Source organism: Cetorhinus maximus, chromosome 6 (assembly GCF_964194155.1).
Source record: "Cetorhinus maximus chromosome 6, sCetMax3.hap1.1, whole genome shotgun sequence".
Classification (NCBI taxonomy): domain Eukaryota; kingdom Metazoa; phylum Chordata; class Chondrichthyes; order Lamniformes; family Cetorhinidae; genus Cetorhinus; species Cetorhinus maximus.
In genome coordinates this window covers 14,309,274-14,327,736 of record NC_135884.1, presented here as the reverse complement: position 1 = coordinate 14,327,736, position 18,463 = coordinate 14,309,274, and the positions used below count along the sequence as shown (strand labels likewise).

The following is an 18,463-nucleotide window of genomic DNA, read 5'->3' as shown; positions in this document are numbered from 1 at the left end:
TTATTATCAAGGTCAAACCAGGTACAAAGTGTTTTTGCGCCTATGTGGTTACCTTCGAAGTGCCAGTGGGTAGTGCTCTTGCCTCTGAGTCAGAAAGGTGTTGATTCAAGTCCCACTCTCGAAACTTGAGCACATAATCCAGGCTGACACTCCAGTGCAGTACTCCAGGAGTGCTGCGCTGTCGGAGGAGACATCTTTTGGATGAGGCATTAAACTGAGGTCCCATCTGCTCTCTCAGGTGGACATAAAAGATCCCATGGGTGCTGATTTGAAGAAAAACGGGGAGGTTCTCCCCGGTGCCCTGGCAAATCTTTATCCCTCAATCGACATCACTAAAAACAGATTACCTTGTCATTGTCACACTGCTTTTTGTGACAGTTTGCTGTGCCCAAATTAGTTGTCTTGTTTCCTACATCACAACAGCAACTGCACGTCAAAAAAAAAGTACTTCATTAATTGTAATTTGTAAAGCACTTTGGAGCATCCTGAGGCCATGAAAGGCGCTACATAAATGCAAGCCTTTCTTGTCTTTTATATCACTTTTGACTTCAATCAACAATTAAATTGAACCTGTCTGGAATGCCTAGAACTTTGAACAATACAGGTAGAATCACCGAAATTCACAGGCTATTGAGCATTCTGCAGTTCTCTGGATGTGAGAAAACTAAGTGACCAGAGTCAATGTCTAGACCTTGAGCGGACTCCCTCTGACTGTGTAAAGATTTAACAATTTACATAAAACACATTGTAGGTTGATAGAAACACAGTTGAATTATAGACTAGACGGTCAGAATAGAGACAGACTGGTAATTCTATTAGTGTTTCATCATTACTGAGGTCTAAATTGTTTCATGTGGTCTTAAATTAATGTTAATGTATCTATTTTAATAGGTTAAGATAGCTATCTATTTTAATAGGGTCAGGACCTATGCTCAGTGACCCTATACGTCAAGTTGAACACGGGTAGAAACAATCTTTTAAAGTACAGGCATCCCCTTGCTCCAAATAATCCTCAGGATTAGTACACTTCAAAGAGAATAATGGTTGCTAGGTAACCCCTGCATTAATTCGCTGACACCTGTAAACAAAACGACAGGGTCAAAGCAGAAATTGTCCTCCGCACTTTTGAAATTAGGTCAGATGGAGACTGACGGATAAAATGCTTTCAAATAGTCTTTTATTACAAACCATGTTGGTAACACTTATCAGATCAACTCTTGATGGAATACTTTTCTACCTTCTTATTGTTTTAGTGCTGGCAGGACTTGAAAGGGTCATGTTATTCCATCCCAAAGCATTGATATTGGGGATGCCAGCACTGAACACACCTTTGGCATGCAGTTGTGATGAATAGAGAAAACATACTGAGCATTTTTTTTTAACCTGAGTTACAACACATAAGAAAGACTAATTAGAAGTGTATTGTACTTTGTTTAGCACTAACACTCTTTGGTGTTTAGCCCCCATCTCTACTGATTTTTGGGCGATCATGATTTGGTCCAATGGAGAGCTCAGATTCATTAAATTTGGCTTTTTGAGAGGAGGTAGTGGCTTCCTCCTCTCATACTAGTGGGGGTGGGGGGGGGGGGGAAGTGACAGAAAGGAAAAGTGGACAAAATACCTGAGGTATAAGGGAACTTAAAAAAAAGTCAAAGGGAGGCACTTATTGGATTTAATATAAGACTGAAAACATGGTAATGATGAAAAAGTAGACAAGTGGGATCTGATGACTTCCACCCCAGGTATTAAAAGAAAAGGAGAGGTATTGCAGATATGTTAGTCATAATTTCCCAAAGCTCTCTAGGTTCGGGAAGTGTAATTCTGGATTGGAAAATGGCAAATGTCACTCCATTATTTAAGAAGAACTGACCTGTCAGTTTAGCATCTATTATCAGGACTTATAAGGTTAAATCTACAGGCAGGTTGCATAAACTCAGTTTGTCATCTCTCGAGTTTAGAAAGTGCAGGGTGTTTAAAATGATAGTACAGTGTTTAACAGGGTAGATACAGAGGTGTTATTTCCTCTGGTGTGGGAACCCAGAACAAGGTTAGCATCAGAGCTGGAACATTAGGGTTAAAACCAGGAATAATCTTTTCACAGAAAATGCAGAGGAAACATGGAACTCTCTCCCCCCCAGAAGGTAGGGGACTCCCGCTGGGTAAGTTGACATTTTCCAGATTGAGGCTGCTGGAGTTTTATTAAGTGAAGATATCAGGGGATATGGATCAAAGGTGAGTAAGTGGCGTTAACATTCAAATCAGCCACGATTTAATAGAATAATAGGATATGTTTGGGGCAGATGGCGACTCCTGTTACAAGATTTCATTTAAGGCCATTCAGCCCATCTTGGTCATCCATTCAAATAGGTCCTATATTCTTTCTATTTGCCTGGGTTTTTTTTGCCTCCAACAATCCATCTGGAAGTTCCACATGTTGCTCACACTTCATGTGAAGATGAATTTCCTGATAGCCGCCTTAAATTTGCCTTATCATGGTCTGATCTTTGTGCTGCTTTTGCAATTTAATTTGAAGTAACATCCTAGATTTACTTTTGCTAGGCTCTTAATTATCTTGTATGCCTCCATAAGATCACTTCTCAATTGTTTTATTCAGCAGTGCAGGATTTCCTCTGCATTGCAAACTAAATACTAATGATATAACAATAATATCATAGAACCTTATAGCACAGAAGGAGGCTATTCAACCCATCATATTTATGCTGGATCTTTGAAACAGCTACTCCAATTATTCTCACTCCCCTACTGTTTCTCCGTATGTATTCTCACCTTAAGACAGGGGTTACATTGCACCAGTTTATTTATCGACCTTCCCCCCCCCACCCCCGCCACCATGTGTGAGTCCCCTTCCTGTCCTGTGCAAGTACATGTTAACTCTTCCTTAGACCTGCACTCAGGGCTAGTGCAATCACCAGACAAACCAGGCGGTCGCTGAGAGTGGCAAAATTTGGGGGCGGCAAGAAAAAATGAACTATTTGTGAAACCACGTAAGCAAGCAAACAGGCTTCGGCAGCGGGGATGAGAGATCGATACCAACTTCCACATACACCGACATACATATAGATTTCCAAGTATTGACATTGCAGTCTTTCCCAAAATTTCATGTTATATTTCTCATTCTGTTCATGCGACAGTTTTACAAATTTGTAAATCTGCATGACTATTCCGAAACTGTAATCCAGTAAATCATATCAAAAGACATAATTTAGTCTAGCCCACTCTATCATAACGATTATTGATTGTTGTAAATTGCGCATAAGATCATCTAGTAACTGTTGCCGGAACGCACAGTATTTCATCATGTGATTCATATTACACACTATAATGTGCATTTCTTCTAGTTCGTATCCTGTAAAAAAAATGTAGAACAATGAGAATGTGCAATCAGTAGCATAACATTCTCCTTTTTCATGTGAAATGCATCTACATAAATGCAGAATTTTTAACCATGCTAATGCACAATAACCTTAATTAAAAGTTAATTGTGGGAGGGCACAAGGCTGAAGGTTCACCTAGGGTGCCTAATACGTCTGCACCAGACCCGTCTGCACTGTTACTTTGATTTGAGATTTAGGTTCTTGATGTTTCCTGAACCCTTATTTCGGAACATTAAAATGTTACTGTCACTCAGGAATGACGGTTCATTAATTCTATTGTTCACTGTAATAAACCTGCAAATCACTGATAATATCGAATCTTCAAGCTAAGAAGGTCATTGAAAAGGCTGAGGCGCTCACAGTTCAAAAATAATTGTGCAAATTTTATGTTTCAGCAGACAAGTAGCACATTTCTTGCCCTAACTCTGGCAATGAACCCAGGACAACCATTAGCTGATGGGTTTGCACTTAGGGCCTTAGGATCTCTTGGCCTTCAGGAAGCTACCGGCTCAAGATATCTTGGAGGTGCTAGCTAAGCTGCTGTGCGCTTCCAGCATTTTTCTGTTCCTGCTGCAGGTTGAGATTATATTGCTCCTTCATGAAGAATAACTGGGACAGCAGCTGCTCTCCACCTCGCACCCCTCATTCAGTGCCTATTCCCATGTAGGGAATAGTGGAAAGGATCCAGCTTCCTATCATGGGCAGGTGTTGACACTTTGGACAACCAACTCTGACTTTAAAGGGCTCCGCTTGGGGCAGTCACACAAGGTATATATTTCCCAGTCTCCTTTGGCATGTATCCATTTAACTATATCTGGCAAATCTAGCATTCCTCAAATTCAGTGTGAAATCATAAACCTATTTGCGAAGAGTAGTGGAAATCTCTGTTACATATTGATATACTGCCTGAGCCTCACTAACTGAGGAATATTGCCTTTTCTCCTGACATATTTCATCCATTAAGCACTCCCAGATCAGATAGGACACATACAGAGTAGAGCCCTTTCCATTCTTAATCCAATGATGTATCTTTGCTCCAATCTTACAAGGTCAGTGGCTACAATACCAGTGTGACATTTTCATTTCCCATATCAGCCTCTCTGAGTGACAGGACTAATTTGGTGCTAATTGGTGTCGAATTGTGGGGCATTTGTTTTCTGTAGTCGTTCATTCTCATGAGCTATATTAATAATGTCCAAAACTTGTTTCTCTAAGGGTTCTTACAACAGGCAGAAAGTGGAAACTTTTATTTAAATCCTGGAGTGAATTTGTCCCCGTTCCAGAGGTGAAAGAGCAATGTGCAAACACAACGCACCATCCGGTCCCTGGAAGGATTCTTTTTTGTGGTTTTTTAATGTATGTATAGGTTGCTTTCAACTGTACAGATTAGCAGGACAAGCCAGAGATAACCTTGCAGTTGTTACTGGGCCAGCCTATTACTGAGATAGTACATTGCAATATAAGGTGTATAAAACCATTGATCAGTCAGTGATTCACTGCTGGAATTTGGTAATAGATAGCCCTTCCAATCCTAGCCTCTTGCACATCCCCCATTTTTATTGCTTCAGCACTGCTGGCCGTGTTTTAAGCTTCCCAGGCTCTAATCTCTGTCATTTCCTCTCTAAACCCATGACCTTCCAAACGCATGACCACCACCATCTCGAAGGACAAGGACAGCAGATAGGTGGGAACACCACCACCTGGAAGTTCCCCTCCAAGCCACCCACCATCCTGACTTGGAAATATATCGGCCGTTCCTTCACTGTCACTGGGTCAAAATCCTGGAACTCCCTCCCTAACAGCACTGTGGATATACCTACACCACATGGACTGCAGCGGTTCAAGAAGGCAGCTCACCCACCACCTTCTCAAGGGCAACTAGGAATGGGCAATAAATGCTGGCCCAGCCAGTGAAGCCCACTTCCTGTGAATGAATAAAAAATAGATAAACATTCTCCATCACCCCACTTCTCTCTCTTTCTTTAATTTGATCCTTAAAACCCACCTCTTCATCCGTGGTTTTGGTCACCTGTTCTGATATCTCCTTATCTGGTTCACTTGCAAAATTTTATTTGATAATGCTCCTGTGAACTGCCTTGCAACTTTTTACAATGTTAAAAGGCACTATATAAGTGCAAGTTGTTGGCCTTGTCGTGTACCTGGGGACTTTATCACACTTTCAGCCGTGTTATGCTGCTTCTGTGATTCGACCCCAGGCGGCCTGCCCTACATATTTATTGTGACAAAAATTTGCAGGGCAGAAAAGATCACTAAGCTAATCAATGGTATGAAATAGCTGGCAGTGGGATTAAGGGATTGAACATAAAAGTAAGGATGTTATGCTTATACAGGGCATTGGTGAGACCACACCTTGAATACTCTGCAGTTCTGGTCTCCTTATTTAAGGAAGGATGTAAATGCATTGGAGGCAGTTCAAGGGAGGTTTACTAGATTGATACCTGGAATGAGTGGGCTACCTCATGAGGAAAGGTTAGACAGACTGGTCTTATTTCCACTGGAGTTTAGAAGAGTGAGGGGTGATTTGATTGAAGTGTACAAGATCGTGAACGGCCTTGACAAGATGGACGTGGAAAGGATGTTTCCTCTTGTGGGTGAGTCCAGAACTAGGGGACACTGTTTTAAAATTAGGGGTTGCCCTTTTAGGACAGAGTTGAGGAAATTTTTTTTTCTCTCAGAGGGTTGTGTGACTTTGGAATTCTCTGCCTCAGAAGGTGGTTGAGGCAGTGTCATTGAATATTTTTAAGGCAGAGGTAGATAGTTTCTTGTTAGGCAAGGGAATCAAACATTATTGGGGTTAGATGGGAATGTGGAAATTGAAACACAAGATCGTCAGCCATGACCTTATCAAATGGTGGAGCAGGCTCGAGGGGCCGAATGGTCTGCTGCTGTTCCTATTTCTTATGTTCTTATGTTAAGGCTGGTCTCAAACTAAGCATAAAGACATTATGCTCTTTGCAGCTCACCTCCTAGCATAAATATGTGAGCAGTAGAGAATCAGCTGCAGTATCTTTCACAAAGCAATGAATTCTGTACACTGACACTATTTCCTACAATGAAATCTATCTACTCATTTTGTCTGTAGTTGCAGTCTGAGTATAGGTTTACACCTGAACTCAGCACAAGTGACAGTCATAGTTCAGTGGTACACCCTTGGCTTTGAGTCACATGGTCATGGATTCAAGTTCCACAAAAGCTAGGCTGACACTCCCAGTGAAGAACAGATATTACTCAAATAAATTGAGATTTCAATTCTCCATGTCAGCTATTTGTTTGAGTGCAACGGCGAGATAATGTTCCATTACAGGTGGTCTTATACAGCTGACTCAATTGTATTCGGAACTGGGATGAGGCTTCTCCTGATTCACTTATTCCCACACCCAAAAAACCTTCAGGGAGAGAGAGAGAGAGGAGTTTTATCCTTTCAAACTGAGTTGGATTCCTTTTCTTTTTTAAATTCATTTATGGGTTGTGGGCTTTGCTGGCTGGGCCAGCATTTATTGCCCATCCCTAATTGCCCTTGAAAAGGTGATGGTGAGCCACCTTCTTGAACTACTGCAGTCCCTGTGATGTGGGTACACCCACAGTGCTGATAGGGTGGGAGTTCCAGGATTTTGACCCAGCGGCAGTGAAGGAACGGCGATATATTTCCAAGTCAGGATGGTGAGTGGCTTGGAGGGGAACTTCCAGGTGGTGGTGTTCCCATATTCTTTTTTTTAGCTTCTACCAAGAAAAGGGAATGGAAATTTTTCCAGGACTGTGGGGAGAGAGCAGCGGAGTGGGGCTAGGGACTAATTGATAGCTCATTCAAAGAGCTGGCATATTAGCAATGGGCTAAATGACCCCCTTCTGTGCCCAGATACACTTGGCAGTTTTACTTTCAGTTAGATAATGTATAATAAAGCAAAACACTGCAGATTCTGGAAATCTGAAGTAAAACCATAAAATGCGGGATGCTCAGCAAGCACTTACCCAGAAGATGTATAAATCTCTGTGAGCTTCAATTACTTAATTTCCTCTGCAATATTTTTTGCGCGCTGGTTAATTCATTCAGATTAATTTCTGTCTACTTCTCGTTCTGCCATTTTACCCCTTTCATTAACCTGTTTATGAGGGCCAAGGACTTTCTCTCTAATGGATTTTCCTTGTGACAAGAGGTGAACAATTAATAACTTCTGAAGGGTCCTCATTTGTTTGATACTCAGAGGTTTGTGTAGGGTAAGAAAAATTGATGATCCACCCTGTATATTCACGGAATAGCAGCAGCAGGGAGGTCACCTACAAGTGATGAGGCCAAAATCAAACTGGATCTGCTCTGGAAACAATGAAGTTGATCTGACTAATTCTATACCTGTACACTATGATGTGTAAACTTATGTCTCCCCTCTCAGGTGGATGTAAAAGATCCCACGACAATATTTGAAGAAGGACAGGTGAATTATCTTTGGTATCCTGGTCAACACATGAGCAGAGTCCACAAGAGAGTTTTGATCAAAGCCTTATTGAGCACTATAGTAAACAGGGTTCTGGGCTAGGCCAGAACCTTGATATACTTTGAGTCTGAAGGTTTGGGGTTCAAGAATCACACTAGGGACTTGAGCACAAAATCTAGGTTGACTCTCCAAGTGCAGTACTGAAGGAATTCTGCACTGTTGGAGGCGCTACCTTTGGCTGAGACTTTAACCTGAGACCCTGTCCAGGCCCTCAGATGGAGGTAAAAGATCCCATAACATTATTTTGAAAAAAGGCAGCAGGATTCCACCGCTCTCTAAAGCTTCTGTGTCCTGGACAATATTTATCCCTGAACCAACGCAGCTAACAAAAAAAGGATTTTCTGGTTGCCCTAACATTGCTGTTTATGGGAGCTTGCTGTACAAATTCTCTCCCATGTTTCTTTCATTCCAGCTGTGACTACACTTCAAAAACAAAAGTACTTCATTGACTGGAAAACACTTTGGAATGTCCTAAGGTTGTGAGAGGTGTTGTATAAATGCAAATCCCTCTTCCTTTTAGATGTACTGAATCTCAATATCAGACTTCACTGTCATACAACCGTGTCTTAGACTAAAACATGGCAGACCAAACAGCCATTTGATAAAAACAGTTTCCATCAGCTACGCACACATTGTGGTTATAATTCCAGGTAGACTTTATTTTCAGTTGATTGAATGAACCTTCTTGTACTGTCTTTGTTGCTATATCTGTCTAAACCTAGGTATTTCTGATCAGTCCATCACATGCCAACAGTACCGGTCTGGGATGTCCAATAAAATGGCTATTTTTTGGTAGCCTTCTAAAGGGGCATGGGCACTTTGGTTCTTCTTCACTTTTGAAGCAGAATATCACCCATTCAAACTTTGTCCAGAGACTTGAGCAGATAATGTCGGCTGTATCTTCCGCACAATGCTGAAGGAGCACTCCATTTCTTGAGGTTCAATCTTTCAGGTGACATGTTAAACTGCAGCTTCACCTCCTCTCTCAGGTGGGTGGAAAATAACTATTTGAAGAAGAACAGGGGAGTTGCCTTGGTGTCCTGGTCAGCATTTATCCCTCGACCAACATCGTTAGAAGCTTATTATCTGGCCATTTACCTTATTGCTGTTTGCGGCAGCTTATGGTGTGGAAATTCCCTGTCACATTCTTCTACATTACCATGGTGACTGCACTTCAAAAAAAACATTTCATTGGCTATGAAGCACATTAGGGTGTTGTGAAAGGTGCTATATAAATGCAAATTCTCCCTTTTTTACTACAACAATGAAACTTTACATAAGGCATCAGAGACAGATTAATGGATGTATTTATTTAAAAAGGGCATATTTGATTAGGTGTTTGGGTGTTGAAAGAAGGGACAATGGCATGTATTTTCCAGCATGTTATCCCTGAAAAAATGCTCAATGGCTGCATTAGAAAGGGGTTTAGTAAAGTTGTGTTACCCATCCATTTGAGAATCCACACGGTGTTTACAGGACAAGAACAGTTAATATGATCCAATAGGTCCATGCGGTGTTCATGCGCCACACAGGCCCCCTCCCCTTTTCTTCATATAACTCAATCAACATAATCTTCTATTCCTTTCTCCCACATGTGTTTGTCTAGCTTCCTCTTAAATCCATCTACGCTATTCGCCTAAGCTACTCCTTGTCGTATCTAGTTCCACATTCTCACCATACTATGGGTAAAGACATTTCCCCTGAATGCACAATGGATTTATTAGTGATTATCTTATCTTTATGGCCCCTAGTTCTGGTCTTCCCTGCAAGTGGAAACATCTTATTTGCGTAATCTTAAAGACCTCTATCAGGTCATCCCTTCGCCTCCTCTTTTTTAGGGGAAAGAGCTCCAGCCTGTTTGATCTTTCCTGGCTGGTAACCTCTTGGTTCTGGTGTCATTCTAGTAAATCTTTTTTGGCGACTTCTCCGCTGCTCCAAAAGCTTTTCTCTAATATGGAAACCAGAACTGTTCACAATTTTCCAAGTCCGATCCAACCAAGGTTCTCTGACAGTTTAACATAATCTCTATGCTTTTCAATTATATCCCTTTAGAAATGAGCCACAGAGCTTGGTTTTGTTCAAAAGCCTTAATAACCTGCGTAGTTGTTTATAGTGATTTGTGTATCTGGGCTCCTATGTCCCTCTTCACTCCCCTATTTAGACATTTATTTTCAAAGGAGAATATGGCCTTATTCTTCCCACCAAAATGTACCATCTCACACTTATCTATATTAAAGTTCATTTGCCATGGCAATTTTGGGAATTTATCATTTCTTCCTGTATTTTGTCATAGTCCTCCTCTGTGTTGACTATTCCACACCATGTTGATGTCACCTGCAAACTTGGAAATGGTGCTTTCAATTCCTGACGCTAAATTGTTTAAGTAAATGGTGAACAACAATGGCCCAGCACTGGTTCTTGTGGAACACCTACCTTTTGCCAGTCTGAGTAACAGTCTGAGTAACCTGCTCTGTTTTTTGTTACTTTGCCAGTTTGCTATTCACTCTACTCCTTGTTCCCTGACTTCACACGTTCTGCCCTTAATCAGGTGTCTGCTATGCAGCACCTTATTGAAGGCATTTTGAAAATCCAAAAATATTATGACTATTTCTTTACCCTTTTTATTACTTCTTCAAAGAATTCAATAAGGTTGGTCAAGCATGATCTTCCCTTTTCAAATCTGTGTTGACATTCTTTATTATATTTTCAGTTTCTGGATGCTTTTCTATTACGCCTTTGAGTGAGGATTCCATTATCTTTCCTACCATCGACAGAATAGCGCCAGGTGGAAAACATTCCCAAATACAGAGATTGTGAAATGTCAGTACAGAGGCTCTATTCTATAACATGGCTGCACCATTTGAGGGTTAACGCACAGATATTTTAAAAATTGGAGCCACAAGCCCAAGTATGCAGAGATATGTAGCGTTATAGTTGTCATCTCACCAATTTCATAGTTTTCAGGTTACTTATTGTGATTTTTTAAAAATAATTATTTTTGTGCATGTGCAAGTTTCCTATTTTACAGGTGATGTTCTTGGTTTGCATACCTGAGAGGCAGACTTTCACCATTGCAGTTCTAAAATCAACCACTAGGTGGAAAGTGAGACCGGCCCAGGACAGATCCTCCTCCTTCCATGAAGGTATCCAGACTCTGCCTGATACCTCCCTACAGATGACCAAACCCTAATGCACAATATGGAGGGTGCAAACCTACAATGAAGCTGCCACAATTGTTTGGAATAACGTATAGCTTTAAGTTTAATTTTTATTTTTGTATTTGGGTGTTAAGAAAGGTGAAACCCGACTGTAGTTTCATTTGGAAGTTTTTGTCAGCTAGGTGCCGGGAAGTCTGGGGCCCTGTTTGTATATGTGCATTTTTCATGAGATTTTACAACTCTTGAAGTGAAGAGATGGGTTATCAAGTGATTAGTAATTTAGTTAATTTTAAGAAAAAGCATAAAGTAGAAAAAACTGTGCTCTTGCCTAGTGACAGGGGTCCAGGGACACACAGAGAGACAGGGAAGCACAGAAGGGTGGTTAGTTAGTGTGTGTATACCAGAGAGTGAAGGCAGAAGGTTTAATCTCTCTTAATAAGAAATCCTACACTCCTGCTGGGTAACTGAGTTTAGGGAACTCATGTGTTTGTTCTGAAGCTGAAGTACTCGTGAGTTTAGATTGCGGTTTTTGGGTGCCTCAGGGAGAGATACCAGCTGAAGAAAAGCATCTAGTGAATGCTCAGAAGTCCTCTGGAAGATAACGGTTTGAAGCTGAGCTAATCCAGGTAAGAACCTTAGTGCTGAGGCAGTGGTAAATCTTCACTGGGGTTTTGTGTCTGTAAGGGTTGCTGGGATAAAAGGAATAATATGAGCTTGAATCATTTTCTGGTATCTGTATTGAAGCCTTTCCAACCTTTTTGTCTAGTGTCGTATAATTCATTTTTTCTTGTTTAATAAATGTTTTATTCTTTGTGTTAAAAGGATACTGATAGACTCTTGTGAATGTGTTCAGTAACTGACCTCCACAGTTTCTAAAAGAAAACAAAGTTAGGGTCTACCAAGCTAGGTTTCACTCTGGGATCTGACTTGTCCAGTATTAACATCAGTTGGGATCATAACACCATGAAGCTGCTGTCGTCATTTTGAAACCCATTTTCCTTATCCCCCAATTCCCTGTGAATTTGTATCATATGGGAGAAAATAAAGCTGTTAAGTCCATCATGCCTGTGACAGCTGGAAAAGAGCTGTCCAGCCTAATTTCACTTTCCAGCTCTTGGTCCATACTTTTGGAGGTTACAGCACTTCAAGTGCATCTATCTTCTCCTATCACCCTTGTGCCTGCTGACCTACTTTGGCTCCAGCTGAAGAAATACCTCGATTTTAAAATTCTTGTCCTTGTTTTCAAATGTCTCAATGGCCGCACATCTCCCTAACTCTTGTCATCTGCTCCAGACCCACGACCCTCTGAGATATCTTTGTGTCTCTATTTATGGCCTCTTGAGCCTCCCCGATCTTAATTGCTTCGCCACTGGCGGCTGTACCTTCAACTGGTTAGGACATAAGCTCTGAAATTCCCTCCCTCAACCTCTCCAACTTGTAACCTCCTTATTCAATAAATGCGCTTTTTAAAGCCTTATCTTTGACCAAGCTTTTAACCATCTTCCCTAATATCACTTTGCGTCTTAGTGTTTGATTTTACTTCCTAAGTGCCTTTGGATATTTTGTTATGTTAAAGGTGCTGTATAAATGTAAGTTGTTGTTGCACTTACAAATGTTTTTTAAATGTGTTGAGGGTTTCAGCCTTTGCCACCCTTTCAGGCAGTGAGTTCCAAGCTGCTTTGGATGAAGAAATTCTCCTCAACTTCCCTCTTTATCCTTCTGCCAATCACTTTAAATCTATGCTCCCTGGATATAGTGGTTCCTTCCCACCTCCAAAAAGTACAGAAGTATAATACACAATATTTGCTACTTAATAGTATGACTGCATGGGTCTCAAAGCCTTTCAACTCAAGAAACTCCCAAATTTGAATCAACCATTTTGAGCTGAAGTTGCAACAGGAGGTGATACAATTCACCTCAGTCTCTATAGGTTAGGGAGAAGGAAATTGCCTGGAGTACCGGCTCCTCATTGATATCCAGCAACTGCTGCTGATGGGACAGGAGGAGTGATCATTGTGATGCCCACTGTGGCACAACAGCCCGCCAACACCTATGCATTGTAATGGCTGCTTGGGTGGGGTACTGAGAGTGAGTGATGCTGTGGGGTTGTATGCCAGCAAGCAGTCAATGACCTGGAGGGAAGAAGAAAATAATTGAGAAGGAAAGAAATAGGGTAGATCTTAGCTTAGTGTGCGATATTCTAAAAGGAGCGATAGTGAGTTAGCAGCCTGTTGTACATCTTTCTCCATTGACTTCAATGGATATAACAATGAAAAGGGATGGAAACAGGTCTGCAGACTTGCTATCACCTATTACACAGGTGTTGTACACTATTACACAGTCAAGGTCGACCCCCGGTGAGTTTTATTCCCAGGTCTATTGTGGAGCCCTGACCTTCGAATCATGTTCCCTCCATATTCTCACACAATGCCCTGGCTCTCCATATGTTTATCTACATACTCTGCACCAAATTGAGAATAATCCTGTGAAGAAGAGGATTTATAAATTTGTGCACAATGCAAGTTAGTGCGTAAAGTGATTGCCAACAATGAGCTTATTCTCGAACAGAGCTATCAGTTTATATCCTGTGGCATTAAGATATCTAGAATTACCTTTCGACTATTGCTCATGCTGCATCAGATATCCATGTGTGCGTCTATCTTACAGTATGTGGTTATGTAAAGGTTGGCACTTTTACACAGTGTAACCTTTATTCAGACACAGACATTATAAACTGTGCTTTACCTAATGCAATACTGTGTGTAAGCAATGAACAACTGACTCCTCTGTTACCAACCAAGCTTACATCAGTTTTGGTAAACTATCCAGTTTACTCAGGAAAGATAGTCTCAGATGTGAGTTGAAGAGTGGGGTTTCCTTCCCCATGACCTGGCCAATATGGTATTTATCACTCAATCAACATCACGAAAACAGATTATTTGCTGTTTATGGGAGTTTGCTGTGCACCAATTGGTCACCACATTTCCAACATTACAACAGTGAATATACTTCAAACCTATTTCCATGGCTGTAATACACCTTGGGATGTCCTGGAGACGTGATAGGCACCATATAAACTCAAGTCTTACTTTTTTCTTTTCATTCTACATGGAAAGGAGAAGATATTAAGATATAAGGGAACAAATTGATGTCTGCAATGTTACTGCATTGGATGCTAATGCACTAATATCAAACTCCTCCTCTCTTTTAACAAGTTATTTCTCTTTTAAAATAGCAAACAGAGCGAGGTGATGTTGAGTATGATTAGTACGATGGGATGGCCTGCAATAATTTGCATCGTTTACAGTATACTGGCCACGTACAAGTACACTATTGGCATTTGTTTTTATTGGAATGACCACTTTAATAGCAAAGACAACAATTTGAGAAAACTCTGTGAAATCACTCACTTCCACCTTTCTCTCAGTTCCATCCTACAGAAATCCAAAAGCCCAGTGAACTTTAACCAAAGATAAGACAGTTTCATTTTCAGCAATAGATGATTTCAAAGCTCCATTAGGCCTTATTTGGGTTGCTGGGTCCAATTCGCCACATCCCACTGAACATGCGTATAGTTTAAAGGTAAGCTTAGAGGAAGTGTTAGAGAAGTTCAGGCCTACAGAGGGTGGTTAAAGGAAGACCCCCAATTAGATAAGTAAAGTACCACACAGAATAAAAAAAAAAGGCGGGATTTTCCGCACCCGCGCGCCGCTGCGATCTTCCGGTCCCTCCGCAAGTCAATGGACTCCTGGCTGCGGCACCGCCTCGCCCACAGCGGGTCCTGCCCGCGACAGGGCCGGAAGATCCCGGCCAAAGACTTGCATTCGTGTAGCCGTTCCTCACAATCTGAGTTTCCCAAAAAAACTTTACAACCAATAAAATACTTTTGAAGGGGTGAAAAGCTGAATACTTGGCGAGTGCTGGAAATCTGAAATTAAAAACAAAAAAATGCTGGAAATACCCAGCAGGCTTGGCAAGAGAGAAGCAGAGTTAATGGTTCAGGTCTGTGACCTCTCTCTTCTGATGTAAGGTCACAGACCTGAAACATTCGGTCTCTTTCTCTCTCCAGAGATGCTGCCAGATATGCTGAACACTTCTAGCATTTCCTGTTTTTATTTTTGATGTTGCGATGAAGGAGAGTCAGCGACCAATTTACACACAGCACGATCCTTCAAACAGCGGCGTGATAAATGACCAGCCAATCTGCTTGAGCGATATGGGTTGAGGGATAAATATAATAAATAAATATTGGACCCCAGGGAGAATAGACAAGGTCAACCCAGAATGTTAGAATAAGGTCTATCAGGAGAGCAAATTATAGGACACTGATGTGTTTTTTGTGTGATGTGGTGAATTGAAAGCAGTATTCCGAATAAAGTGGTTACAAAATAAATTTGAAATAGGTGTTAGGATTAGCATGAGCAAAAAGGTAATTGGAGATACACATATCATAATGCCGCAAGGTATAAATTGAGTGCCTTGTTCATGAATAAGCTTATTGTTGTCAATCACTTTAAGCACTAATCTGTATTGTGCACAAACCTATGCAGTAGCTTCTTCACAGAATCATTCTCGGCATTGGTAACTGTTTAGAATAATATGCCATGCAGACTAGTCTGGACAAAAACGTTAAGGACATACAGAGTACAACTGAATGCTATGATGGGAGAGTTGATGTGCCACGGGGATGGACTTCATTAGGTCGAATCACCTTTTCTTACTCTTTTTTAGAATTCTTATCACAAGGTATTTTCCAATCAGTGTTCCTTCTGAACATTTTTCAGGACAAGTATGGAACTCATGGATGGCCTGAGACAAGAGTTCAAAGTGTCCATCAGCGACATCGCCTAAACAATATTCAGAGAATGTTAAAGATGATGAGACCAAAATTATTCTTTAATACACAGCCTGACTCTAATACAACACAGTGTTTTTAATGTACAGTCATTCTTCTACCCGGTTCCGATCACAGTAACTTCAGTTGGATTTTTAGTTGGACCTGTCTTGAATATTTTAGGTGAATTCAGTTTTTTGATTAAATTAATTGTAAAGAGCAATGCTCATTCTCCCATTAGGAAATGAAAATAACCCAATTCAACTATTGAATGCTTATTATGGGGTGCTGTATGAAAAGTGGCAAATTCAATAGCCAAACCTCTCAAAGGGTGTAATTAAGTGACCTTTAGTGACTGAAAGGAACACATTTTATATAGAATAGTTCTAACTCTGCTTTTCCTTTTAATGCACTGTCTTTCTGTTTAGACCTTTACAATGGCTAAAGGGAATCCTTCAATGTAATGTAAAAGGTGCAGCTTCCATCATTTTCTAATCAACTTCCACAGCAAAGACCCCACACATGTGAAAAAGCAGTAACTTATTTAAAGCAGCTGCTCGGAGAGGTATGCAAGCGCAGGTATTTAGCAGGTGCATCAACCTCTATCTATAACATTAAGGTGAGCTTGAAGCCTGGCTATAAAGTCAAATATACCGTTCTGTTGACAGAAAGTTTAATCATTGCAATGCCTCCAGTTTCTAAGTGATTCAACAGATATTTACCCAGCAGTAAGAGTTTGACTGTTCTTGCATCTTTCTCAGCATCTTCTCTCAGCTTCTTCTCTAGGTCCCTTGAGTGTTTCTCTTCCGCACTGGCACCTGCTCCCATGGTGTTGAGATTTTGGAACTGCTGTTGCTCTGTAGAAGACTCAACTTCAGGCACCTTTTTCTCATCCGATGAGAGATTGGCCAGGACTTGTCTCTATTGGTTGCAACCAGGTAAGAAGGGACCCTGTCAACGGAACTGCATGAGCATCAACTGCACGCTCTCACTGAACTCCAAATCCAGCATTCAGCACTTCTTAGAAAGATTTTAGAGTTGGGATGAGCCATGTGAGATCTGTATTCCAATCAGGGGCAAGGACAGGGAGAGAACGGAGGAAGGCGTGTAAAACAGAATTAATGACTTGCTGTGGTCAGCTGAAGCTGTGGTCCAATTCGAAGATAAATCCTTAAATCTTTATGCTGTTGCTGTAGGCAGAAATAGGTTTGAGTGTGGGCTGAATCTCGTCGTGTGTTTGTGTGTGTGTGTGTGGAGTCTTATAACATGGGAGAGATGGCCCCTTTTAACAGTGAACAGGAATCAGTATGAAGAATGAAAAGTAATATGAAAATCTAATGTGAAATCAGATTCCATTACTATATAATGTGGAGGTTGAAGAGTACACTTGAGCAAATGCAATATACAATGCTAGTTTTCAGACAAGCACAGGTTTTTTCCTGATTAACATTCCAATTTTACATTCCCTCTAGATTCTGACAAAAACCAAAGCATTCTCATCTTCTATTGTCCTATTTCGAAATATATTTTAAAAAATATATTTTCCCTCTTGTTGGCAGATAGAACAGGTCACTATCGAACTCACTTTCTTATCCTCAGAGATTTGATGGTCATGTTCACAGCTTAGTAGCATTTAAGACCCTCTGATGTGATTACAGGTTTTGCAAGACAACTTGTCAAGTCTGATTGACCTCAATCCCATCAAAGGAAAGAAAGCTGAGTTGAGGCCTTAGTCTAGTTAATGATCTGTATGGCACTGCAGAGGGGGGTAATTATTAGTAAAAATTGAGCTCAAGAAATATTTTAGGAACCAGCAATAAGGATGTAATGGAGGTCTTGTGGCGCAGTGGGTAGCACTCCTGCTTCTGAGCTAGTTGCTCCAGGTTCAAGTCCCACTCCAGGACTTGATGGCCACGCAAGATGTGCTAATAACATGGCCAAACTGGTTGGTTGTCAACTGACAAGTCCTTCCAACCTGCTTGCAGAAGATAGTTAGAGTGGGGGAGACTCCTGGTCAGCCATGTTTAATGTGGAATGGCACCCCTCAATCTATATCCTCTGGCTTCAGGCTTATGACCTGTTCCAGGAATAGAAAACTATAGATAAGCATGTGCTTTGTCTGCCTTGTGCCTCTCTAAATGTGGGACGTTGTCTAAATCAAATAATGCTTTTGCAGTTTTGCTTTTAAAGAAATGTTTCTTTAAAGACATTTTTAAAGAACTCTCTTGCCTGTGATTCAACTGGTTGTAACTGGAGTGGCAGGAGTAGGACAAAAATTAAACATGGCTACTTTAACCCTGAGAAGGAAGAATAAATGAGTGCTCCTGCCCTTCACCAGTGTCCAGTAACCTGTGCTGGAAATAATATGTGCAGGGATGCCAAATGACAGGATTGGTCTATGTTGATATGTCTTCATATTTAATAGTCACTTCATGTAATGTCAAACTAAAGTCAGACTAGCCAGAGACCCACGCAAGCCTGCACCCTGAAGCCGCAATGTTGAAAATTGGGGGTGCCAGGAATGGGATCGGGAATCTCAGAATCGGGTTCCAGTCACCATTCCCA

The 18,463-nt window shown here is 41.0% G+C and overlaps 1 protein-coding gene across 1 annotated transcript in view; it reads right to left on the bottom strand.

The window, feature by feature from the left end:
- Positions 1-16,897, bottom strand: part of LOC144681550 (guanine nucleotide-binding protein G(t) subunit alpha-1) — a 59,138-nt gene extending 42,241 nt beyond the window's left edge. Inside the window, exon 1 of the mRNA XM_078543217.1 lies at positions 16,621-16,897. Within this exon, the coding sequence (XP_078399343.1) occupies positions 16,621-16,726 (106 nt within the window). The 5' untranslated portion in view covers positions 16,727-16,897. The remainder of the gene's footprint in view (positions 1-16,620) is intronic.
- Between the last annotated feature and the right edge of the window lie 1,566 nt (positions 16,898-18,463).